The sequence below is a fragment of the Antechinus flavipes genome, chromosome 1, assembly GCF_016432865.1.
Source record: "Antechinus flavipes isolate AdamAnt ecotype Samford, QLD, Australia chromosome 1, AdamAnt_v2, whole genome shotgun sequence".
NCBI classification, from domain to species: Eukaryota; Metazoa; Chordata; class Mammalia; order Dasyuromorphia; family Dasyuridae; genus Antechinus; species Antechinus flavipes.
Window position 1 is genome coordinate 602,677,862 of NC_067398.1, and position 27,412 is coordinate 602,705,273.

Below are 27,412 nucleotides of genomic sequence, written 5' to 3' on the forward strand. Positions count from 1 at the left end.
CATTGCAGAAATTCATGTGGGAACTCCATTAATACTAGGTAAACTGGTTAATAACAGTTGATTGAACAGATGGAAGTCAATAAACATTTTAATTTGAAAATTACAAGGGAAAAATCACATTAAAGCAGACCATAAAAGTGATAACTTATACTGGAAAGAAGCAGAGGGAACCCTGTATCATTTTCATATTGAATGAATATAAGATATAGAATTATTAGATGCTTTTAACCTTATTCTGATACTTTATTTCCTACTTCATAGTCTTTTTGTGGAATAGTATGATTTATGAAAATGTAACTGTAGCTTTAAAGGATTGTATCAAGCTAGAAAGTCTTTGAATATAATTCTAAAGATGTAATATCACACAAGGAATAGCCTAGTTAAATTCTAAATAGCTAATCAGCTTGAAGAGTACGTATTTTTTTTTTTTCTTTTTGGAGGGAAGCATGCACAACAATATATAGACATTCCTATTGAATGTGGAGTGACTTCCATGTTTGTCAATCTTGCATATCCACACTGATAAAATCACATTTTTCAAAATATTGAAATATGAAGATCTGTGTCTAAATAATAGTCATTGAATATAACTATATCTACATGATATGAAACACATCTGAATAGTTCATTAAACAATTCACTTTCAACATATTATTTTTCCATTACATAAACATAACTGGTACTTTAGGATGGATGACTGTCTCACAAAATCACTGGCTATTTTTATAAAAAAAAAGTTTTAGATCTCTTTTTTTATCAGTGTCACAATATTCACAATAGGTCCAGAACCCTCATATTAAATTAATTCTCTATTAATGTGTAAATAGTAGATAACTAGTAGATGTTGGAATCCTTACTAACTGCTAACTAATTAGAGTTGATCTAATCTTACAAGAAGATGTTTTGGGCAGAACCTGAAACAAGGTACTAAGTAGAACTAAGTTCAATGAGTTCACACCTCCCTTGAAGCTCGTTGGGCCAGAGAGCACTATGGGAGAAAACCCATAATCCCTCTCTCTCGTATCCCACAATTCCTCCCTCTTGGATAAAAGAAACAGACAGAAGCTCTCGGTCAGATTTCAGTAGAGTTACGCCAGAAGCCCTCTCTCCAAGGCAAGGCAGAATATTTTCCACTTGGCTGGCTGGTGGCAGAAGTGTTCTGGGAGAGGAAGACACTACGAGTCGAGATTTCACCGGAATGACATGAAGACTGGAGCTGGCTGGAGGCTGAAGGACCAGACCTTTGGATTTAAAGACATTCGGAGAGAGCTCTTGGAACCAAGCAGAGAGATAGGCCTCTAAGCTAACCGGGCTATATTGGAAATAATAAAAGATCTGAACTTTCATCACCTGGCAGTGTTTTGAGAAGAAAAAGCTCACAACATTTTGGCGCCCTGAACGTGGGACAAACAGACCCCTCAGTGGATTTCAGTGGAAAAGCTCCGATCCTGATTCAAGTGGAAAAGGCTCTGATCCTGATCCAGTGGAAAAGACTTCAACCCAGAAATTAGGGTGAGTGCAACAAAGAAATTTTGTTAGGAGAGTTAAAGTAGAATTTCAGCTAAGATGGGACAGATATTTAGAAAACAGCCTGTTTCTGTTCAAGGAAAATGTTTAGAGAGCATTGTCAAAGTTATGGAAAGCCAAGGTTTAATTATAAGTTTACAGCAAATCACTGAATTTTTACAAACTGTAAAGGACATATGTCCTTGTTTCTCTCTTGATAAGGAATTAGATCTAAATGAATGGAAATTGGTTGGAGAGGATCTTTGTCAATTCTATGATAAAAATGGGCCTAACTCAATAATTAATACATATAATGTAATACAATTGGCTATAAGAAGTTATTTAAGTGATAGAATGATGAAAAGGAAAGTACAGGAGGAAGAATTGCCAACTTTACTAGGTGAAAAGGAGGACGAATCAGATGAGAATGGAGTTAATTACAATTCTGAGTATGATACTTCACAGCAGGAGGAATTAGGTGATTCTACATCTCATGACCCTCCCCCCGCAATTAACCCTTCATGGGTGGAACAAGGGGGAGGGAGAGAGACAGAAACACAGTCAGCTTCTCCTGTAAAGCAGAATTTGACGAGATTAGAAAAAGCATTAATTAAGGCAAAAAATGAAGGAGAAGATATATCTGATTTTATAAATGCATATCCTGTGATTGAAGAGCTCAACTCCTCAGGTCAAAAAGAGAGAAAATACACTCCTTTTAATTTGGACACAATAGGCAAAAAGGAGCTGTTGTACAAATCACTTTTGACCAACTAGCTGGTGAAGGTCAGTATGCAGAGAGTTCAGAACAGATTTATTATCCCATAACAGTATATGAGCAAATTTCTAAGGCTGCAATAAAAGCTTGGAATTCTCTCCCTGGACAGAAAGATGGAAATAATGCTTTCACAAAAATAGAGCAAGGTCCCAATGAACCTTTTGCAGATTTTGTGGGACGTTTACAAACAGCTGTAATAAGAACCATTGGAGACAATGCAGCAACAGAAATAATGACTAAACATTTGGCTAAGGAAAATGCCAATGAGGTTTGCAAAACAATTATACGGGGGCTAGACAAAGATGCTCCTTTAGAGGAAATCATAAGACGCTGTGCCACAGTGGACACGAATGCTTATTATGCCCAGACTATGATGAACATGGAAAGACAAGGTCCTTCTTGGCAGAGGAATTCTAGAGAAACTCGTCGATGTTTTCAGTGCAGAAAAATTGGACATTTGAGAGCTCAATGTAGAAATGGAGATAGAGCGAGAAGACAGGGTGAGAGAAAACCCAAAACTCCATGTCCAAAATGTAATCAAGGCTTTCACTGGGCCTCTAAATGTATATTGACCCAGAGGAATGAGAGGCAGGACCCAGCTCCAAAGTATCAATCAAAGGACAGGTGGGGCATGATAGCAGCTGAGGTTACACCCAGAGAGACTTTAGAAATTCAGAACTCTGATGTCATCAACCAACAGAAAAGCAATCAGGATTACAGTTGGGAAGAATACAGGCCTTTTAAGGCAACAAGACAATATCCAATGCAAACAGCTCCAATGTAATTACCAGATGATGAGGAGAAATCCCAAATTTGGTAAATAGAAGGGAATTAGATTAACTGTTGCTTGGGGAAGAGGATCTGCTTATATTTCCACAGGTGGAAAAGCTAACAATGAGACTGTCAAAAGAACTTTAAAATCTTCAGCTTTCAGTTCCTGAAAAACCAGCAAGAATCACTGGATTCCCTGAGATGAAAAATTGTTGATGAGACTTTTTGCAGTACTTCAGAGCTTACAGGAATTATTAGATTCCTGGTGCATGAACTAATGGACAATGGATTCCTTATCGACTATTTCTAGGACTTATGGACATTTGTAAATTTTCAGGTCGATTTATGTTGTTACATTACTACTAGCCTGTGTTATATTACTATGTGCTTATGTATTTTAAGCAATTGCAAGAATCATTGGATTTCTTGAGATGAAAGATTGTTGATGAGACTTTTGCAGTAGTTAAATTTTCATGTTGATTCATGTTATTTGTTACATTACCACTAGCCTGTGTTATATTGCTGTGTGCTTTTGTAAATTATGTATAATGCCTCCCATATTGATGGATTTATGTATACCATGTATATCTGTTACAAAGTTCTGGCCCATATTGATGGATTTATGTGTACCCCTTCAGAAACCCCCTATGTTTTAAAACAAAAGAAAGGGGAGATGTTGGAATCCTTACTAACTGCTAACTAATTAGAGTTGATCTAATCTTACAAGAAGATGTTTTGGGCAGAACCTGAAACAAGGTACTAAGTAGAACTAAGTTCAATGAGTTCACACCTCCCTTGAAGCTCGTTGGGCCAGAGAGCACTATGGGAGAAAACCCATAATCCCTCTCTCTCGTATCCCACAATTCCTCCCTCTTGGATAAAAGAAACAGACAGAAGCTCTCGGTCAGATTTCAGTAGAGTTACGCCAGAAGCCCTCTCTCCAAGGCAAGGCAGAATATTTTCCACTTGGCTGGCTGGTGGCAGAAGTGTTCTTGAGAGAGGAAGACACTACGAGTCGAGATTTCACCGGAATGACATGAAGACTGGAGCTGGCTGGAGGCTGAAGGACCAGACCTTTGGATTTAAAGACATTCGGAGAGAGCTCTTGGAACCAAGCAGAGAGATAGGCCTCTAAGCTAACCGGGCTATATTGGAAATAATAAAAGATCTGAACTTTTATCACCTGGCTGCTTTTTGAGAAGAAAAGGATCACCACAAGTAGATATCAGTGAAAATGCTTAAATTGTGAGCTAATTGACAGTTAGTTTAAGGTAAAATAATTGAGAAATTGTACGCCATCATCTTATTCTATGAAGGACCTCAGAGTTTTTCATAAAAAGGAAACCAAGCCTCTTTACCTATATTGGTTTTTCAACAAACTATATGAAATATACATGTGAAATTAAATTATTAACTTGGAGTCATTGAACATTTTCAATTTCAATTTCAACTCTATATTTCTAAGATCTTATATTCTGGGAAAATCATTATCTTGGAACTAACAATCAGAGAATCAAAAAGAGTTAATGTTCTCTGACAAGACATTATAGTAATTTAAAATTTATTAATTCCATACTAAATTGATTTTTTGAGATTTCTATAACAATTTATTTTAAAATATGAGACAAACACTTGAGATGTTCAGGGTGGCTAATGATAGAGACTAAGAAAGATACGGAATTAGACAACTTTTTGTTATTCCACAATTTTGTGATTCCATCATCTCTAATGCTTCATGATCCCATTTGGGATTTTCTTGACAAGATACTGGAGTAGTTCCTTCTCTAACTCATTTTTCCTGATGAGGAACTGAAGCAAACAGGATTAAGTAACTCTCAGAATCACATAACTAATAAGTGTCTAAATCCAATTTGGATGCACAAAAATTAGTTTTCCTGATTAGAGCCCTGACATTCTATCTACTGCTCTACCTAGCTGCCCTGTAAATCTCTATTTCATGAGATTTAGTATCCCTATCATTTCAAAAATATATAAAGCTAGAATTTGGCACAGAGCTTAACAGCCTGAATGCAAATTTGTTTACACAAAATATTTAAATCAGTTCAGCTCTTTTGATTTAGAGATCAATGAAACCTTAAACTCCTAGGATTTCTCAATTCAAAAAAAATAATTATTTAGAAATTCTCTAGTCAAAGAAATAAAGTCACACCATATGAGTGTAAAGTAACCACTTTCAAACATTGAAATGTTATTGCAAATATTGACTGGGACTTCTTAGTTTAGTTATTTAAAGTAAAGGGCTAATAAAGCCAAGGTGTTTGCTATCAATTTTATCACCCTGTTTAATGTTTACATGCTGTATTTCTAAATATAATTACTTATTTCACAAATGGACATCATTGGCCATAAATGAATGTACAACATTAATTAGGGAATGTTTGTAAAAAAAAAAAAAAAAAGTTTACCACTAAGGAAAAAAAAAAGGCTTGGTAATGTTCTATAGAACATGTTTCTGTATGAAAACCTATTTTTAGATATTTTAAAGAAAAAAATGACCTTAAATTCCTTAAACTCTTCCTGGAATCCAAAGTCCATTTTACTATCAATAATTATCCATATTGGATTATAACTAGGTGACATAAGATACTATGTCTAAAGAACTGAAGTTGAGTAATATTCACATGACAGGAGTGATATAGGCTACAACAAAGAACAGACAAGTAGGATTACTTGTCAAATAAATCTTATTTATGATAAGAAAAAACAACAAATATGTTTGTTGTGTAGTCAATACAGTTTTGAAAACTTCTAAAAGAAGCATGATGGGAAGATCTACATTGGCATATTTATAGATGAATATGGTAAAAACTCATGTAGTATGGACAGTTATGTGAAGGTTATGATCTGAATTATGGGAGAGAATATCTACAATGATGAAATCATAGATCCTCTGATGTAATTTCTCAAAATCACCTGTTGTTTAGAACTATTAATTTCAAATAATATCATACTATTTATTTATCTATCCAAGGGAAATTACTTTGTAATCTTCTTGACTATGCTTGTCACACCAAAGGAAGATTAATTAAATCTGTCTTTTGATTAATATCCATTTTTTAAAAATCATTGACTCAAATGACTGTTTTGAAGTCTTGTAACACATAACTTGATTTAGAGGTAAATAAAATGTAAAATAAAGTAGTATTGTAGCATAAATAGAAAAATTTAAAACTTTTTTTTCCATATTTTCCAAGATGGGTATCCTTTAAGGTTAAAAATGAAATGTCCCTATCATTGACTTTAAGGAATCTTCTGATAATTAAAATGCCAATCAGTAAATATACTAAGGATTAATAATGTGCTGACGTTCATGTAAAATGGTAATAGAAGGCAACTGAAAATCCCCCAATGAAAAAATAAGTAGAAAGTGGCAGATAAGAATGAATACCTTCTTTTTTTTAAAGACTATATAAACAGAATCAGAGAGCAATTGGTTCTAAAGGTTTTTTTTGGGGGGGTGGTAAAAGGATTATTAAATATTAGAGTTCTACAAATAGAAAAAAAAAACAAATATAGCAAATCTATCAAAAATAAATTGCAAAAGTTGGAAGATTGTTTTCCTCCACCAAAAAAAAAAAAAAATGCTGTTCTATTGCCTCTTTAAGTTATGGAAGTGTCCTGAAGAATATACCAACAAGGTCTGGCAGGATCTACCAAGCTGGAAAAAAAAAAAAAACTTTATGTGTATTTGTGGTATTGGGCAGATTCTGCATTGCAAAGACCATCAGATATAAGGGCAGAAAAGATAATCACCAGCAGGCTGGAAACTTGAGGAAGCATAGTTTGATTATTACAACAAGATCAAATACAAATTGATCCTCAGTTCTGCGTTATCCCCTTTTGCTTTTCCAATGGCTGTGGAAAAGAGGAGGAAAGGGGAAGAAGTTAATAAGAAAAAAATTTTTGGTGCCTCCACAACATATAAATTAGAAGTTGGTGCAATAAACATCATGTAACTATCCATTGGCCAACAACTTGATATTCCACTGGGTAATCAAGTCTTATTAATTCCATGTGCAAAGTGGAAGGATGGTTCCCAAGTTCCTCTCAGTGACATAAATAAAGGAGTGAATAAACTGGTGCTATTATCTACCAAAAATAACAAGAAACGGACACATTTGGTCAGCTGATTGATATTGCAACAGTGATGATCATTATTTTAAAAAACATAAAAAGTCAAATTCAATTTGTAGTTTACATGCTAATATCAGCTTATCTATACTAAAAAGTTATATTAAGAACTTAATGAACCCCTCCAAAATAAAGCAACATACATTAGATTCTTAGTGAAATCAATGAAGAAATTGGGAAAGATAAAGATGGACAAATTTTACATATTGAGAAAAAATTTCTTCCTAGCTTTCCAATTTATTTCTGAATGATAGTTTTGTTATATTTGTTTTTTTTTCTATTTGTAGAAGTCTAATTAAATAGAAAAAAAAAACTGAACCAACTTCTCTCTGATTCTTTTTATATGGTTTTTAAAAAATATGTTATTCATTCTTTTTTGCCATTTTCTACATATTTTTCCAATATATATTGAGAGTCTACTCATATGTCTAAATCTGCAAAAAAGAGCATTCTTTAGCCACCTGATTGCTTTTGTTGTTGCTGCTGTATGAAAACACACATATTTTGAACAGTACTACAATTGGACAATTATTTGGGCCCAGGAAAAGGACAGTTGAGATTGCCTTTGGAAATCTGCAGAGTTTTAAGACTCCTAAATTTCCACAGAAAATACCACTATCTTTTTAATAACAGTATTTTTTAGTACTCATGTTTTCAAGTCACAGTCTTAAAGAATTAAAAATGTATTTCATGGAGAAGGAGGTGTGAGCAGCTTATAATGTACAAAAAAACAAGGGAGCTTCAAAGAAAGAAGTGAAGTACAGTTTAGTATCAGGGAAAAATATGCTAATGAATGAAGATAGAATGATAATAGGTTAAGAACAAGGAATATGTAGTGAATATCTTGAATTTTTTTTCTACTTGTCTTTTCATGAAGTTGCAGGGTAGGAGTGGGGAAGGAATGCATCTACCTTGTAGGATGGAACCTTTGTGATGAACTTATGGGAAAGCATGGATCAAAGGCATAGAGTGCTCAAATATATATGGTTTGTTATTGCATGGCTAGAAAAAATATCCTCACAGTTCAATCTGAGTATTTGAGTCTTTCTAAAATATTTGTTAAAATTCTGGAAAAAGGAATTGTAGAAATGATTATGGAACATTATCTTTATCAATGACTTAAGTTATCATTGGAAAAATGAAAATGATTCTTTGCTTCATCTATGTTTTATAGATTAAGTGACATCAATTGAACCCCACATGAAATAGTATTTTGGTAATGGAAAGATTTTCTTGCACAGTCACTAAAGGGGGACTTAAAAAGAATATTTCTTGAAAATATGTTCAGAGACTACCTGTATCCAGAAAAAGAACTAAGGAGATTGAATGTAAATCAACACATGCTATGATCACTCTTTTTTTATGTTTTTTTTTTTTTTTGTTTGTTTGTTTATCTTTCCTAAGGACTTTTTTCTCTTTTGTTCTGCTTTTTCTCACCCAACATAATTGATAAAGCATGTATGTTAAAAATGATAATAAACAAACAAACAAATAAAATTTAAAAAAAGAAAGTGTGTTTACAGGAAAGCATCTGCAATGTGAGTTATATATATGGATATATACATATGCATATATGTATCTATATATATACCTGTATATGTATGATGCACATATATACACACATATATGTAATTTATTATGTATAGCTGCATGATTTTCCATTGGCAGTGATTTTCTAAACAGGAGGCTCAGAAAGTGTAATTAAAAACTTGATATTAAAATGAATTTTCTCACCTTTTTCACAAACATGTGATGGCTATTTTTAGAATATTTAGGAAAAATTTGTTTTTGTTTTTTTTAACCTTTTTTTAATACCCATGTGTTTATATATATATATATATATATAATTCAGTGCTTTATTTTTACAATTAACTCTTTAGACTATGAGATGCAGTTTCCTTTTGATTATTTTAATATATTTGTATCTCCTTTAAACCTAGTATTTGTCCCTTTCTCCCATGAATTTTCCCCCACATCACTTATATACAATCTATTCAATTTAATACCCATCACATATACAAAACACTTTTGATCATGGTGGGTTTATGTATATAAAATGATAGAAGGCTATGATACAATAGAAATAGCAAGAAACATGGGGAAAATAGAATTATGTGTGAGTTCCAATTGAGATTCTTTTCGTGTTACTTTGCCTAACTTACAACTCTATTTGATCATCAATTTCCTTCTCTGCAAAATTTTGGTTTTAAAAAAAGCAACATAATACATAATAGACAGAGGGATGGATTTTAATTAAGGAAGATTTGGATTCAATTTGCACATCTGAAAATTATAAGCTATATGACTAAGGCTGAGACTGAAGTAAATTGTTATTGATTTATCTTAGTAATAGGTTGATAGAAGTTTCTACTGTATACAAAGCAGAATTCCTTGATATATTAGTATTCCTCAGTTGTTTATTCATATAGGATGAAATCCAATATTGTTCATAAAGTACTGTAAATGCAATAAAATGATATGCAAATTGCCAGCTGTATTTTTATGAGTCTTCTCTAAGATACTGTACACATAAAGCAATAAAATATGAAATAATTACAGAGCAGTACAATCCTTTAAAAAGTAATGCATATGTATAAAAGTCAAAAGAGTTGATTCTGTCATTGTCCAGATCTTTGGGATTCAATTTTTTTATATTTAAAATAAAGATTTTGTATTAAATTATAATATAGAAATTGCATATATATATATTATATATTAATACATATTGATTATTATCTTTTTCAAATCCATTGATAATAATTTTTAAAAATAAATATAAACACGTGACATAACCTATGGTACATCAGATTCTAAGTGTTAGGGGATATTAGGAAAATGTAAAAAATCTGTGATTTTATGATACAACTATCAAAATAGCCAGCATGTAGCAGGAGGAACATTGAAAATGATATAAACAAGGAATATATATGACATGTGTATATGACAATGTTGAGACTTAGTATGTAGTATTAAAGTCCCGTATGTCCATAATCTTGGAGAAGTCATTTAACTTCTGAGTTTTTATTTCCTCATTCATTAATTAAAGGAGGTGGAGGAGAGGAACTCATTCTTTTGCTAATTCCAAAATTATGCAATTCAACAATCTGGGTCCTCCATGTGATGGGGTAACCAAAGTGCCTTCTACTCACGAAAATCAAACAACAAATAGCCCCACAGGTTACTATGAATGGAAGGCATATTTTTTAGTATTTAGAATGAAAAAAACAGTGATCTAAAAGTTAGGGAGAAGTTTTTCTTAAATATTCTGTGCACATTCACTACTTGTAGAACCTTGAATAGGTGGCTCACTCTGTCTCTTTGAAATTATTTTAAATTATGCTCCAGCCTAAGCATATCTACACTAATGAATATAAAATAATTAAAACATATGAAAAAGAACTTTTATTTTAAGTTTTTAAATACTTATTTAAATTAAATTAAATTAAATTTAAATAAGTATTTAAATACTTAATAATCTAATTAATAATTAAGTAATTAACTAGTAATTAATAAGTAAATAGTATTTAATATTTATTTTATTAAATATTAATAAATAATTAAATACTTATTTATTTAAATAATTTTAAGGTAAATAAATACATTTATTATTGTCATTGTCAAAGCAAAACAATCATGAAAGTCAAATTCTATCCTGCCAGTTGCATGAAACTGAAAGGCAAATAAATTCTTAATGCTCCTATCAAATTTCTAAAAATATATAATTACAAAACAGCTGAAAATTTGAATTGGTTAAGATGTTGCATTTTTTCCCTAATGATTTCATTTCCTCAGTGAAACCATAGTTCCATCATAAATATGTAAATGAATTAATTCATTCATTCTTTCAAATATACATATACTTACATATATATATATATAAATGAATATAAAACTATTTATTAAATATTTTCTATGTGCCAGTATCTGTGCTAAATACTAGTAATGCAGATATAAGTACAGAAACAATAAATGCATAGAAATATGTGTGTGTATGTGTGTGTGTGTAAAGTAAAAGGCATATATATATGCTTATATATGTATGTTTATGATGGCAAGAGATATTAATTATTTATTATGTATTTGGCACTATTCTAAGTGCTTAAAAATCTTATATATAGGTATATAATTTATGCTGCTATTACAATTGCAATTTCACAAACTGGACCCACTATTAAAATCTTATTTTTTTGTTTCTTTACGGTGTGGAAGTGGTTGTGGGTTCATAAAAAAACATCCTAATGGCAGGTCATTGCTAAAAAGAAAAAGCCTTGAACATGGATTATGTATCTATTGGTCATGTAGTCACTCATTTCATTTTAGAACTAGAAGGTTGACCAGGAGATAAATAATTGGTTATAACCCCATCAACTCATAAAGACTTTCTACTTAAGCAAAAATTCAATTCACTTAAATTTAACAAGCATTTATCAGACATCAACTATAAACCAGGCACACTGTTGGTACTAGAAATACAAAGATAACAATGTGAATTCTATCCATCAGGAACTTGTAGGACATAATCATGAAGTGAATGCCCTATGGATGAATTCAATATTCTATCATTTTTATTAGTCTATTTGTTACAGCAAAATACAGAAAGTATTTTATATATATTTCAGTCAAGTGTGAACACCAATTCAGTGCACTAGTTCTGGAAATATTATAGCCTGTTGCCTCAGTGGCTACTCATGGCCTTAGAATGATTACAGAGTACTCTATTTTTAGACAGTTCCAATTCAAAAAATTCTATGAGTGTTGAAGTTGTAATAAAGAGAGAACTAGATTCGAGAACATAATTTTGAGATTTACCATCTAAGGGATTGTGGGAAACTCACTTGTCATATCTGAGTCTCAGTTTTTTCATGCCAATTGGTGATATTTATAAATGTGATGATATCTATATTACAGGGTATTTGAAGAATCATGGAACTGTGGTGGATGAGGAGGAACCTCACTGTATTTAAAGAGATATGACCTGAGTTCAAAATCACAGCTTTGTTTTGTATCCTCTATGAGGCTTTGGGGAATTCATTTAAAATTCCTAGGGATGAGGTTTTTTTTTTTTTTTTATTTGTAGATCATTAGATTAGATAATCTATTATATATTAAATAACTGAAAATCCTGGATAAATTTTTCACTATTTTCAATTTAAAACTTTCCTCTTTTTGAAATTTTTTTTTCATCAAGTGCCTAAGAATTCTAAAGAAAATAATTCTCTTTCTAATTAAGTGGTAGTTTTTGCAATTTGGAACAATACCCTTAATTAATTATTTGTACTCTTTAACCCAGTGTTAACTCTGTTAGGCATGTACTCCAAAGATCATAAAGAAAGAAGCTATGGTACCACCCATAGCAGAAAAAAAAAATAAAACAACTCTTGCCTCATAATAAAACTATTGGTATTCTTGGCTAGTTGGTTTCAGTTGTGTCTAACTCTTCATGACCCCTTGCAAGGTTTTCTTAAAAAAGACACTGCAATGTTTTGCTGTTTCCTTTCCCGGAATATTTTACAGCTGAGGAAACTGAGACAAACAGATTTAAGAGATTTGCCTAAAATAACACAGCTAGCAATTCAATGAGGATGGACATGAACTCAGGCCTTTCTGTCTCCATGCCAAGCACTTGATCTATTGTGCTACCTAATTATCCCCAAATTAGGGAATAGTGCTGAATAATCTTTTAAGAAATGATGGTTCTTTGATGCCATTAAAAATGTCACTAGTCTAAGAAAGTAGAAAGATAGTTCTTTTTGTCTAGATATGAAAATGGTACAAGTTACATTCAGTAAACTATATAATTGAAGATACACATACAAAAAATAAATATCTATATTTGTCCAAACTGTAAAAAAAAAAAAGCTATTAAATATCATTAAGGCAATTAGCTCTGACCTCATCTAAGTAAAATATCAAATTCTTGTCTGCTGGAAACTAGGTCAACATTTTTTTCCCCTTTTTTCTCCCAAAGAAGAAAAGACTAAATGTCACAAACTACTTTTTAACTGGCATTCTATTGTATTCTGCTTATTCCATTAATTTAGTATTTGTATTATTAATAAATCTTTTGCAAATTTTATATACTTCAGCTTTCAATTGATATAAATGTATTGTGCATATGTAAGTCTGTATTTAATTTTGAGTAGGACTTATTAATTCTTCTATTGGACATGTGTGCAATTTCACATATGATCTATGATATATAGATTCCATGGTAGAAAAAATTGTGGTTAGTAAAACCTTTCCTTATTATAGATTCAGATTTCTTATGGTATTGACTATCTTTTCCTGAAATCTTATGAAATTGTATACTCACTAAAAATAGATATGCAGCTATTGGGTCATTTTGGAAATTAAGTTGGTTTTCTGGTAAACATTTCTTAGAGAGATAGCATTCTTGATACTGCAGTAGTTCTGTAATATCATCTGTCCATCTCTATAACTATGGTCTATATGGATATTTTCTTCTCAAATGCAGATTATGACCGTTCTATAAGGGTCCATCCTTTGAGATTCTGATTTGTGCTGAACAAATTCTATACCAGTTTTCCAGTCAATATTTTCAGAGTATTAAGTAAAATAACCAGGGTTAAGGATATTTGGGTGTCATCCAAGTTTAAATTTATATTATTCTAATTTTGGTGATTTTATTTTTTAAATTAACAGACAAATAAAATGATCATTCTCATATGTAAAGTAGGACTAAAAAAAAATTTCATTGTGAAGGAACTTTTAATCCCTCTTACTTATGATGTGCTTTCCTTTTAAAGTATTAAATAAATTCAAAATAAAGCTTTCTTATGTGACTATGATGACTTTTGGCTTTTACTCTTTTTTCTTCTGTGTATTTCATTTTAAAAATTAGTGGCAATTTAAAATTTTCTTTCTTCCTTTCTTTCTGTGTTACAGAAGACTTCTAGTGCTGCTTCTTCTCCCCATTAATTCTGTTAAATAAATATCAGAGGGAACTTGAACTTTGATAGGCATCTGATTTTTATATGTGAAAAAAAAAATTAGTGGATAAGGATTTCATTCTTAATATGAAATAATATATAATGTAAAAGATATCAATCACCATTGTATCACTGATCTATCAATTACATGCATGTAGGAATAGAAAAACATGTTTATACATATAAATATATATTCATATGATTAAGCAAATCTATATAATCTAGTGCTCTGATTTCATAAGTATAGGTAACTCTCAGGAGTTACCTTCCACAAATGAAGACTAGCAAGTGTCTTCAAAAGACCTAAATCCATTGCCTTCTTGACTTCAAGGCTAATCCCTGTCATGTGACTACACAAATAGTCTTGCAAAATCAATATTCAGTTGTAGTTTCCCATGCACAGGGGCATTATTTTTAATGGCAAAATTCAAATATTGAGTACTTGTCTTTTGTTGATTTTATAGTGTTGAAAACTTGAATGTTTTTTTTCCCCAAATAAATACCCCACTTCCACCAGAATATAATAAAAGACAACATGCTTCTGACCTCCAAGAGTTTATGTTCTAAAATAATTGTCTCATTTCAAATTCACCCAGTAGTGAGAAAGATATTTTAGTATATTGGCAAGCATTTTATTATATTGTAAAATACTACAATTCCTTTCCATTAAATACATTATTCTATGTTCACTTTGAAACCTTCAATGAAATGTCTTACAGGGATTCTAAAAAGCATTAATGCTTAATTGAAATTGAATTTAATCTTAAAGCAACGTATTTTGTTGAACTATTATCTCCCCTTTAATGTGTTACTGCATTCTTATGATATTATATGATGAGAATATTATGAGACTGTGGAGCCCATGGAAAAATTTTTATAGAAGGTATATAAAATTTATATTTTTCCAGTAGACTCATTATTACAATTAAAAATAACACTGAACTAGAAAGAACAAATGACATAAAATTTCTTAGAATTTAACTGGAAAATATGTATGAATAAAATATGCATAAACTAACATATAATTGAAAAGGAAGCATAAAACCACAAAATATATTTAACTGAATTATCTCAGTTCTCTAATATGATCCTTATAATGTTTTATAGGAAATCTCAATATTATAATGATATTGCCTACATGAAAAAATAAGGAATCAAAGAAAGAGATTTTTATTCACTGGAGATCAGCAGTAGCTTATTTTTATAATAGACTTCAGAGAATTAAACATTTCACAATTTCATTAAAAATCTTTTTTCTTAGTCATTCTTGCCTTAGTAAATAAATGAAATTATTATTTTCCATTTTTATTGAATAAACAAATATTGTTAGACAGTTTATATAAAGGTGATTATGAATATTATTCAATATACCACTTTTGTAACTGGAATTTTTCATACTAGTATTTTTTAAAAATCTGTTGGTAAAGTTAATGTGATATAATTGAAAGAAGTTTGGACCTAGAGTAAAGTTCAGTAGGTTCTAGAGGGATAGGAAAGTCTCAGTAGACTGAAAATTAGAATTACTCTTTGGTGAACCCAGAACTGCTGGGATTTAAAGTATTTCTCTGGCATTGGAGAATTCACTTACAAAATGACAGAGATGCAAAGGACCTCAGAGATCATGTATTCCAGCTAATATCTAAATAAGAATCTCTCTACAATTCCCTCAACAAATGCTCAACTAGTTTCTTCTTAAAGACATATGAGGGAGTGGCAGCAGGGAGATACTATCTGTCAAAGGAAGTCTTTTTTAATTATGGATAGCATCAAGCATTAATGAATTGTCCTTGGCATCAAGCCTAAATTTGCTTCTATGAAACTTCTACTTAGTATTACTAGTTCTATCCTCTGGGACTAAGCAAATTAAATAAGATTAATCTTTCCATATGATAGTCATTTTTATATTTGAAGACAGCTATCCTTTAACTTCTAAGCTTCCTCTTCTCCAAATTAAATAACATAGTTCCTTTTAAGTCATCATTATCTGGAGCAAAGCCAGAACTTTTCAAACTCCTTGTTTTCTTTCCTTGAACACTATCATTTATCAATATCACTCCAAGATAAACATTTCCTGAGTCCTATTTCCTTTATCTTTCACATGCTCTGGGTGGACTACATGATCTTGAATGTTCCTTCAAATGTTAAGAAGATATTCATAAGGCCATGTGTGTAAAATATGTTATTCCAATTTAATCCACAAAGATAGAGATTTAGTATACTATCCATTATTAGTGGTTACCTAATAAAGTTTTAGATAAAAGTAGAGAATAACAATCATATAATACAATTAATTAGTAAAATCTCTGGCCTCAGGTCATCAAAAAACATTGTACACAGAGAAAAAAATAATATAATTTAAATGATATATGACATTGTCTGATGCTTTAATTTCATTGCTAGGCCAGACATTTTCATCTATTGCATATGTATGCTTGAAAATAAAGAATGGGGACACTTTCTTGTCAATAATATAATGAATTTTCAAAAGAACATGTGCCTTGCCAAGAGTATTGACAAATATCCTTACCTTCTTTATAAAGGATTTTTGGGGAAAGAAACAACATAAATCAGATATCTCTGTTTTCCTTTATGGAGAGGCCAATGAACAATCAGCCAAGCAAGCCACTTCTGATATTTGAAAGTATCTACCAACACAATTACACTCATTTTGTGTAAAAGAGAAAATGTTCAATTCTGGACTAATGAGCACAACTGTGAAAATGCAAACATACTGCAAACCCACAGGCAGTTTGGTAAAACAAAACAACAACTTTATTGACACATGGGGGACATATGTATGTATGTGTGTGATATATTTTTATGTGTATATTGAGCTTGAGCTATGCATACATATACACATACATGCATGGGAATCTTGATTTATTGATTCCCCAAAACATTGCTCTTTCCCATCTTCTTAATACTTGAGTTTTTTTGGTTCTCATTATCGAAAGTATAATGATAAGATACTGAAATTACTATCCAACATTTCTGTTCAGGTATTTTTGCAAAGGTTGCTGTTAATTTCGTTAAGGAATTCATAATTTCAGGAAAATGAGTTCTAAAAAAGTCCATTTATAATAGTAGATTAATAGACAGAAATCTCCACCTGTCCCACTGCTAAAGCACTAGCACTGGGAGTATCAGCCACTAGTTAGTAAGGATCAACTTTTCCACGAACTTATTTTCATAACTTGCTACTTTGAAAGACCTGCCAACCACAAAAATATCCCTCCCCTCCAAGGAAACATTACTCTTATAGAAGAAAAAATCTCATCTCTAATAATAAGAAGGAGGAGAGGATGTAATTATTGTTGTTATTATCAAATTATTAAATTTGAATAGTTGTACTTTGTTATTATTCTGTAACTCGCTGCAATCCCAGTGAGGGTATCACTTTCAGACAGCAGCTGCTACTCGCCTGGAGAGGCCCTCTCCAGGAGCTTTAGAACACACTCTGATGTTTGATTTTCTCCTCATCCTTCCCAGAAGGATCCTAATATATTCAATAGGGACATTCTACTTTCCCATTTTGACAAAATGAGTTGAAAGAGGTGGTCCAAGGCTTCTGTCTCACTCCTTTCCCCTAGTTTCCTGTTCTCTCCCTCACTTCCTAGATACGTTTTCAAAGTTCCAGAGCATCCCGTGGTTATAACGGTATACATGGGGGGGGGGGGGAGGTTGTCTGGGTGAGAAGATGATGGGAGTTCTGAGGACGGTCCTTCTCTTTCTAAAAGCCTTCACTAGATACTGTGGCAGCGGCGGCAACAGTAACAGTGACCATCTGGACTTCGGAGAAACATTAACCTACTGTTACCCGCCTAACCGCTTCCGCCTCAGGGGCGCACACATGCACACACTTGCTTCTTTCAGAGGCTCTTCAGTGTCAATTCATCCTAACCTCCGCTCCCCTACAGAGACATCAGCAGAGGCGGTGTCCTCCATCAGTTTAACCCTAGAGTCAATCGATTAAAGTTCAGACAGAGATGCTTTGTGAATAAATGAATATATGTCCTAGGAGAGATTTATTTTTAATTATGCAAAACATATATATTTTTTAAGCTGGAGGAACAATGAAGACGAATCCTGGTTTCCAACATATAATGACCATGTTAGCACAGACCCATGTTAGTGTCCAAATCGGAATATCAATTTTAAGCATGCACATGTGTGTGTGAATAAGTGTATACATTCATGCTTCTTTGTGAATACATTTTTTTTTTCTGTTCCCCTTTACCTCCAGTGATGTGTCGTAAAGAAGTGCACAGATTGTACACGGAATCAGGGATAGTGAGTTCCACTCCTACCTCTAACATCTCCTTATTATATGATCAAGGACAGGCTAGTCAATCTTTCTGAGTTTCAATTTCTTCATCTATAAAATGAGGCTATTAAGACTAAATTCCTTCTAAAGCACTTTTTAGCTCTAAACCCACGCTTCAGTTCGTTCTATCAATCACATATCTAGAAATGGAAAAGATCTCAAAGACATTTTATTTAAGCTGTCGTTATATAAAATGGAAAAATGAAATTTAAGGGGTTAGGTAACTTGTACAAGATCATGCGTGGAGACCAGCAGGGGAAGAATTCGAACTTGGGACCTTGTACTCAAAAATCGAAATCTTTCTATTCACCAATTTGACTAGAAGTCGTGGTGCGCCAGTGTGCGTGCACGTGCAAGCCTGGGTCTCTGAGAGCACGCGGCCACACCACCAGCCCCAAGAGGAACTCCCTGGGAAGAGATAACTGTTGTGATTTGTAAAGATGTGCTAATGACTGCAGTGGCTTCGAGCACTTCAGAGATGCCCCCTCCCCCCTACCTCTCCCTTTCCGATTTGATAAGGAGAGGTTGGAGAGTTAGGAGATGGAGTGACTAGTTGTGGTAGGTCCCTCGCTGCTGGTGGCCTGGGTTCCCAAGAATGTCATAGCCTTGCAGTTCAAGAGAGCAGTGTGCATACTTCAGGCAGCATGGTCTGAGCAACAGAGACACCCTCCGACTCAGCGAAGCCTGGGGCGTGTGCACTAACCAGCCACTCAGCTGGGGAAATGGAGCTAAGACGGGAAAGGAGGGAGACATTTTTTCTTTTCTTCTCACCTCCCACTATACTCGGATTGTTTGTATCTTTCCCAGCTCGGCGACACTTTCTTTTCGTTCATATCCCAAGGGAAGGAGCGTGGGAAAGCAAGCCTTTTGTATGTATGTATATGCATACATACATACATACATACATATATATATATATATATATATATATATATATATATAGAAAGAGAGAGAGAGAGAGAGAGAGAGAGAGAGAGAGAGAGAGAGAGAGAGAGAGAGAGAGAGAGAGAGAGAGAGAGAGAGAGAGGAGAGAAAAGGAGAGGAAAGGAGAGGAAAGGAGAGGAGAGGAGAGGAGAGGAAAGGAGAGGGAGAGAGAGTGAGAGACCTAATGTAGGTAGTGGTACCTCTAAGATAGAAGCACAGCTCTTTTCTAGATGAGACAGATATGCTGCAGCCTCCTTGGGCAGCAGTGGCTCAAAGGGTTTGCTGAGTCCAAATATCTCCTCCTTCTCCCATGATTTCCCCCCCACCCCTTCCTTCAGTCCCCTGATTAACTGTTCAAGAAGTAAGACCTGGTTGGCAGTTCAGTAAAACACATCATAAACCTATTAAAATCATACAAATACTTGTACATACATGTAGAATCTATGTATATCTATTTATTCTATTCATTTTATTCTATGTTCACTCTTATAAGAGATAGACTTTATCTTAGTGTCTGCTCATTTTACTCTTTCCCCAGTAGGATTGATATTGATCACAATTCTATCTTGCAGGTGATGGTGTTTTGCATGTCTCTGAAATAGCTGTGTAATGTACATTTGAGAATATAAAATTGTGTAGCTAAGAAATTACTGGGAAGCTTGTTTTTCAAATGTCAGGTAATTTTCTTTCAGCTCTTAGGAGGGTTTTTAGATCTTAGAAGCTTATTATACATGAAAATATCCAGGGACGATAAGAGTGTCTTCAATAGCCTATCTACAGGCCTAAGGCCAAATGGAAATGGTCTAGCTGAATTAACACACACACACACACACACACACACACACACAGAAAGAGAGAGAGAGAGAGAGAGAGAGAGAGAGAGAGAGAGAGAGAGAGAGAGAGACAGAGACAGAGAGAGGAAAAGTAAGGCTCAATCCAATCTGATATTCTAGGTTTCGAGACTAGCAAGGGAAATCCTTGAAAACGATGCCCCCCCAAAGAAAGCAGAAAAAATCATCAGGGCCTTAAAAAAAAAAAAAAAAATCAGGGCCTTGAAAGTACCTTAAGAGTTTGTCACTAAGGAAAAGGAACTGGAGCACACAGACACTTCCTTAAAAAGAAAAATAAATAAATGTATAAATCCGAGGACTATTTTCGAGGCAGGTAAAACTTCAAGTGGCCTTGAAAGTGATCTCTATTACCGAAAACAGAGCACTTAAAAAATACCTTCCGTGAACAGTAGAACATCCTTTATAGAAGGGAGCAAAGGACAGAGTAACTCTACACAATCCAAGCCCCTTCAAGAATGGAATGGAATGTTTTTAATGAAAATAGACTGGAGCTTATCTCGTCTAAACAAACCACTCCACCCCTCAAAAAAAAAAAATCCATAAAATGTCTAGAGTCAGGAAGGGTCAGATTGTTCATGTCATTTACAGCAAATTAACACTCCATTCAATTTTCTGGCGCGCCTCATTCAGAACATACGGTAAGTGCGGGTTACAATACTATAATTGCAGTCAGCGCAGCTTGGTATCCTGTCAGGCTTGCCTGCGCTTCCCGCTCCGATACTCCCCCGCCCCACCTCCCCATTCTTCCGCCCCCAAAATGTTTTTCACTCAACAGGTACCACAAAACTTGCAGTTAACCCGTGGTCATCTTTTCCCAAGGAGAGGCACTCTAGTTCTTTAATTCTATAGGATGCTGCCTCCACGCGACTCCTACTTAGAAAACACCCGTCTCCTAAGGAGCTTCTGAGCCATCTATTAAAGTAGTCTTGTGGCAGGCAAACTGCACATTAATACTAAGATTTAATACGTCGAGCAGATAACTGTGACACGGTCCGGTACAACTAGAAACATGTTTTATGTAGAAAAGTAGACTTCTAAAGAGATGAGGCTGTTCTCTTTGTTTTGGTTTGGATCTGAAAGAAAGATTCTTGACAAAATATGCTTTAATGCAAGCTGAGAATTAACATTTTGCTTGCACATACGGACAGAAAAAGCTCCGTTGCATTAAGGATGTTAAAAAAAAAAACTAATTGTATTATCTATTGAACATAATGTCAAGATAAAATATCTCAACGTATCCCTCCCAGTCCCTTGAAAAATGAATTATTATTTCCACGGAATGCAAATGCACTGCTTTCTGTGTGAAGACAACCAGCTGCAAGCTGTACAATAAACTGTTTCATAAAGACGGAGCCAGATTGCAGTTCAGAGAGTCACCCCTTTTAAAACGGAAGAAACATGCAGTTTGTGTTGACAACCTCTGTGTGCCTATGCAAAAACCGAGATTTAAAACTGGGTCCAACACTCCCCCCCCCCCCCCATCAACATATACAAAACCTGAGATCAAAAGTATCTATTCGAGCTGCCCCGTGAAGGAGGAGGAAGAAAGGAGGAGGAGGAAGAGGAGGATACGGATGAGGAGGAGAAGAGAGAGGAGGAGGAGGAGGAGGAGTCAATCTATCCAAAATTCATCATTAGTCATAAACACCTCAAGAGTATTTCTTACAGCAATTAATAGACAGCAGGGTGCGTGTGAAGTTGTAGAATGAGGCTTTTGGGCTCTTTTCCTCTCCTGCCTGTTTCATGGAAATCCCTTTCCCATGCTCCCCAATGCTCCCTGCATCCCTGCTGCTTTACATGACATTTTACATTTCCACCTCCCCAATGTACATGTGACATTCACTTCTACCTGTCTGAACAGGAGACTTTCTGGAGGTCTTTCATTTATTTATTTTGGTCTTTAGATAATGACTTTTTACCTTTATTCTTTGTCAAAGGATCGATCTCTGCACTCCAAGGCATTTCATGCTTTTAAAAGATTTATCTTTGCCCAACCCTTGTGCAAGGTCCCAGTGCAGCTTTTCTACACCCTTCCATTCATCCATAGACACACACATATATAAGAATGCACAGATGCATGCAAATACATCTATCTATCTATCTATCTATCTACCTACCTACCTACCTACCTATCTTCCTATCTACCTACCTACCTCTCCCACTAGGAGAAATCTTCCTGAGTTGTGAGTCATAGCTCCCTAAAGCCTTTTAGAACATATAGTGTACATACAGTGCACCTCCCCTAACTTTCCCCACTGAACGGGTTACAGGAATTACAGTAGTGTCTTTAGTACCAATATTCTACCAGGGTTAGAATATCCACCTATATGACTAGGAAAAAAAAAAAAAAAAAAAAGGTATCTTCCTCCCTAAAAAAAGTCTTGCAGTCGAATTCTGCTTGAATATCCACTAGTTAGAAGCTATACGAATCAACTCACGTATTCGTTTGAGCATACTGCAAGAATATTTATTGAGCTCGGGCTCAATCACTGCATTGAACGCCAAGCCTGGCAAGCAAATGCATTTCCTATCTGAGAATAGAGCCGTGAATCAACCCGTTCTTTATTATTTTTATTGTTAGTATCACCATTATTATCATCATCATTATTAGTCCGAACGGCAAAGTAATATGCAGACCTATTTCCAGGCGACAACTCAGAACACCTCAGATCAAAAGAGGAGACCCCTGAAATCAAACCTACCTTTCACACATGAAATCATCAATAAAAAGACGAGGTTCCAAAACGTAAATCCACTTTTAATCCCCATTTTCTTCACCAGAATGAAGTCAAGTCGGCCGCATTTAATACATCCTCTTTTCCCAAAGTCCCCCGATTTTGATTCCTTTGCACGGATTTCCCCTTTGCAGATCCCTTTCATATTATTCGTGAGCTCCTAATTCCTATTCCTTGGCCAGGCGCAGTAGAGTTGTTGCTGTTGTTGGTGCGCGGTCACAGCTCAGAGTGAATGGTGTTTCTGGGATACCACAGCAACCTTGACGAGGACTCAACCATCTCTCCAACGGGGGCACAGAGTCTCAGCTACTCTGGATTTTGTCTTTTCTTATGCATTTTTCCCCTCAACCCAAATCTACCACAATTCTCACTTGTTATAGCAACTGCCAGAAACCAACAGAGAGCATCTTGAAGACCAGCGACGCTCTCTAATAAACTCCAAACAATATTTGATATTAAGGGGCTTGTTTTTTTTTTCTTCCAGAGAAGATCAATTCTGTCTGTAAAAACAGCCCAAGAAATAATGCGATTTCTATTGCAGCCTGATAGAAAATCTAGAAGCTAATGCTAGAAAGGATTAAAGAGATACTTTATTAGAGGGATGAGTTTGATCTTTGAGAAATTGTCCCCAAGATACATAGGGTCCTCTATGTCTATTTCTATATTTCGATGCCCCCATCGTTAATATAGCCTATGCCACTATTCCACTGGCAGTATATTTAAGGAAGACTGCTTGCATTCATTATTCTTTGAATTGATTAGAAATAGAGATTACAAAAGACTGCCTTTGAACAAAGCCTTGTATGCATTAGGTAGGTGTATGTTTACCCATACATCCATATTCTTATATGTGGCCCAATTTCATTACAGGATGGGCAGGGGGGGAAAAAGTCATTTTCTCAAATACTTGCCCCTTCACGTTATTTTTTATCCCCTATAGTGTGCTTCAAATAAAGAATAATTTGAGATAGTAAGAGAGAGCCATCTCATTTGTATCAATTCTGAAGTACTCTCAAATATGTAAATTAAGGGAAATTCTTTCAAAACGAAAAATGTATGCATCTATGCATCTACATTCAGCTGCTTCATAGCTCAGACCTAAGGGTTAACGCCCTGAAAGGGAAGAGCTCTTGCGCCATCTACTGGATCCTGCGAGACCATCGATTCAATTCTATTTCTAAGTGGAACCCCATTTTCTTTCCTTCCCCCTTAATACTGTAGGGTAGCATCGTCCCTGGGAGTGGAATTTTTGCTCTACTATGTCAGTGCCTAAATATGCTTCTGAAAGCCACCCGCCACTTTCCCAACAATGAGGCTACACCTTACAGTAGGCTAGGGAGCGATAGACCTTTATGGGAATTCTTATCTACTAGGGGAAGGTGAAGAGAACTGCAGTTCCTTTGCCTGGAATAGGTAAATGCATTAGCTTCTGCCGCGATTCGAATGATGAAGCATGTGCTTGGGAATTACCGAAGGTGTATAGCAAAGGAGGGGTCGTTCTTGTGGAGTTTGTGGATCACGGACATTGTCCTCAATCGTTGTGTTCCTGTCCCATACTTTCTGAGACTCCCAACAGCTCGTGTGCCTGGGCTCTGTATGAGGTTGATTGCTAAGAGGGTAATAGGGGATAGAGTCTGGAGGGATTTCTGTTCTGCAAGAGATGCACACTGTGTATATTATAACGGCATGATACAAAGAGGTCTGTGTATATGTGTAGAAAGAGCGTGCTTGATTCGATATTGCGGGTAATAGGGTAGGTATTGTGCCTTTCCAGTATTTGTATTGTGTGATGCAGACAAGGAGGGTGGAAGGGGTGGAGAGAGGGAGAGAGAGACGGGGAGAGAGGGAAGGAGAGTAAGAGGGGAGAGAGAGAGAGAGAGAGAAAGAGAGAGAGAGAGAGAGAGAGAGAGAGAGAGAGAGAGAGAGAGAGAGAGAGAGAGAGAGAGAGATTATTTCTAGAAAAAGAAGAAAGTGTAAATTTCCATGCCTGTGAATGTGTTTGTGTTTGTGCAGTTTATGTGCAATAACCATACATATTTGGGGCAGAGATGGCTCTTCCTTGCTCTCTCTCCCACCCCCATTTCAGGCAGCTGTAGCAGCAGCAGAAGCAGGATACTACTAAATGACCTCATTAAATACATTCAGACACCTTCAGGGATTATTGGTAGTGAAATTTGTTTCTTGCCATCAATATTCTATTTTACTGTCGGCGTATGCAGATTTACCAGGATCACAAGGTTGGGACCGAATGAGATAGAGAGAATCAACACTGAAAACGTCATTAGGTACTAAGGAACCTCAGCAGAGAGTAAGGGATTTCAGCAGGTGTAAACGTGGGTTGCTGTTCTTGAGGTCAAAAAAAAAAAAAAGTAAAATTCAAACAGGTACTTAAACCTAATGAAAAAGTTCCAGAGAGTCGTCTTCACCATGAGATGGAGAGGTCAGTCATATTACTGAAGAGCTTAATAAAAAGAAAATGAGCTCCTGAATTTTTTCTCTTGTTTTTTAAATTTCACATTTTAAAACTTATATTTATAGACCAAATGGTAAGAGGGAAAACATTAGCTTGCCACAAAAATTAAAGCTATTCTAAGTAACAGCAAAACCCCTCCCCTAGCCTCTCTTATTTACCTGTAATCCAGGAATCCAAAGGTGTCCAAGGATAAATTTCAGGAGGTCTGAGAAGTTGGATGAGAAATATATATATATATATCTTTATTTGTGTTAACTTCTAACTGAAATGTGGCATTTCCTTCAATTATGAGAGTAGGCTTATATGAAGTATGAGAAATATTTAATAGGCTTCAGCAGATTGCCAAAGGTGTACAAAAACAGTTAAGAGTCTCTTTATTTATATTTTAAAAGTGAGATTACATTTATTGTTGTTGACTGGTTTTTCGGTTTTGATTGTGTCTTCATAAAATCATTTGGGGTTTTCTTGGAAAAGATATTGGAGTAGTTTGCTGTTTCCTTCTCCAAATCACTTTACAGATGAAGTAACTGAAGCAAGCAGGGCTAGGTGACTTGCCTAGGGTCACACAATTAGTGACAAACTGAGGCCAAACTCAGGAAGAGGTTTTCTGATACAGCATTGTTTCTCCGTTATCTATTTATCTATATGCTTTCTTTAAATGTTGCTGCCTGTATCTTCAATGAAAATGTCATTAAGATTTTCCAGAAATCATTAGACTTTCTAAATAATTTCTAGAATGATAAGTACTTCACAATTTCCCCCTTTACCTAACACCCCTGCTGTCAGAACAGTTAACGATGAATTCTTCATATTTTACAGATGGGAAAATTAAGGCATGGTGAGATATAGTGTCACATACAAGGTTCACCAACAGGGCTGAGAAGAAAACCCTAGGAGTGGTGACATTTCGTCCTATGTGCTAACTGCTGGCTCACACTCTGTCTATCATGCTAAAGATTCTACTCTGCTGAGAAGATCTCAGAAGTTATTCTAGAAATATGTTAACACCAACTAGGAAAAAGGGTTTCTGGATGAATGCTATCTCCCAAGGGTGACAAATTGATATCTAGAATTGTGTGGGGAAATATACAATTGAAAGAAAGTAATGGGAAATACCAGTAAATGTTTTCTATGTTACTGATAATAGAAATAGTGAAATAATACAAATTATAATTTTATCTCATGACCTTATAGAAAAAGTTTAAATAAGGGGTTATGAGTATAGCCTACACATACATCTCAGCAAAATTCCATCTTTCCTCCTTCCTTGCTTCCTTCCTTCCTTCCTCCTTGCCTTTCCCTTTAAGTTTCTCTCTCTCTCTCTCTCTCTCTCTCTCTCTCTCTCTCTCTCTCTCTCTCTCTCTCTCTTTCTTCCTTATCACTGTCTCTGTCAATGTCTGTCTCTCTTGTCTCTGTCTTTATTTTTCTCTATGCCTATTTTGTCTGTTTTTCTCTTGCTTTCTTTGTCTGTTTCTGTGTCCTTCTGTCTGTCTATTTCTGTATTTGTCTATCTGTCTGTTCCACTCTTCCCCTCTCCTTTTCTTTCTGGCACACTCCAGTCTATTGATCTTTTGCATATAGTTCAAAGATGAAAATGACTTGGCAAGGATCCTTAAGTCAATCATGATGATGACATATTGTCAAGAGTTCTTCAATTTAGTTTAAAATAGATTAATATTCAAAATTGAAAGTTCTAGATGGTGTACTCTAAGCCACCAGTAGACCTAAAAACAAAACAATAGTGGGCAATGCAGGTATTTTACCCCTTCCAAAACCTGTCTAATGTGATTCCAATTTTTTTGTCTCATCAGCATTCAGAAATAGTAGCACAACAATTTGAGTAAAGAAAATGAGCATAATGTGAAGAACAACTTCTTAGATCAATTTTAAAAGTAGATAGGATTTTTTTTTTATTTTAAGAAAAAGAATATATCTTTACAGAGTAAACACT

At 34.6% G+C, this 27,412-nt stretch overlaps 1 protein-coding gene across 1 annotated transcript in view; it reads right to left on the reverse strand.

Annotated features, from left to right (window-relative positions):
* Window positions 1-23,205, reverse strand: part of LOC127547630 (CUB and sushi domain-containing protein 3-like) — a 588,420-nt gene extending 565,215 nt beyond the window's left edge. Inside the window, exon 1 of the mRNA XM_051974567.1 lies at window positions 22,956-23,205. Within this exon, the coding sequence (XP_051830527.1) occupies window positions 22,956-23,133 (178 nt within the window). The 5' untranslated portion in view covers window positions 23,134-23,205. The remainder of the gene's footprint in view (window positions 1-22,955) is intronic.
* Window positions 23,206-27,412: the final 4,207 nt, after the last annotated feature.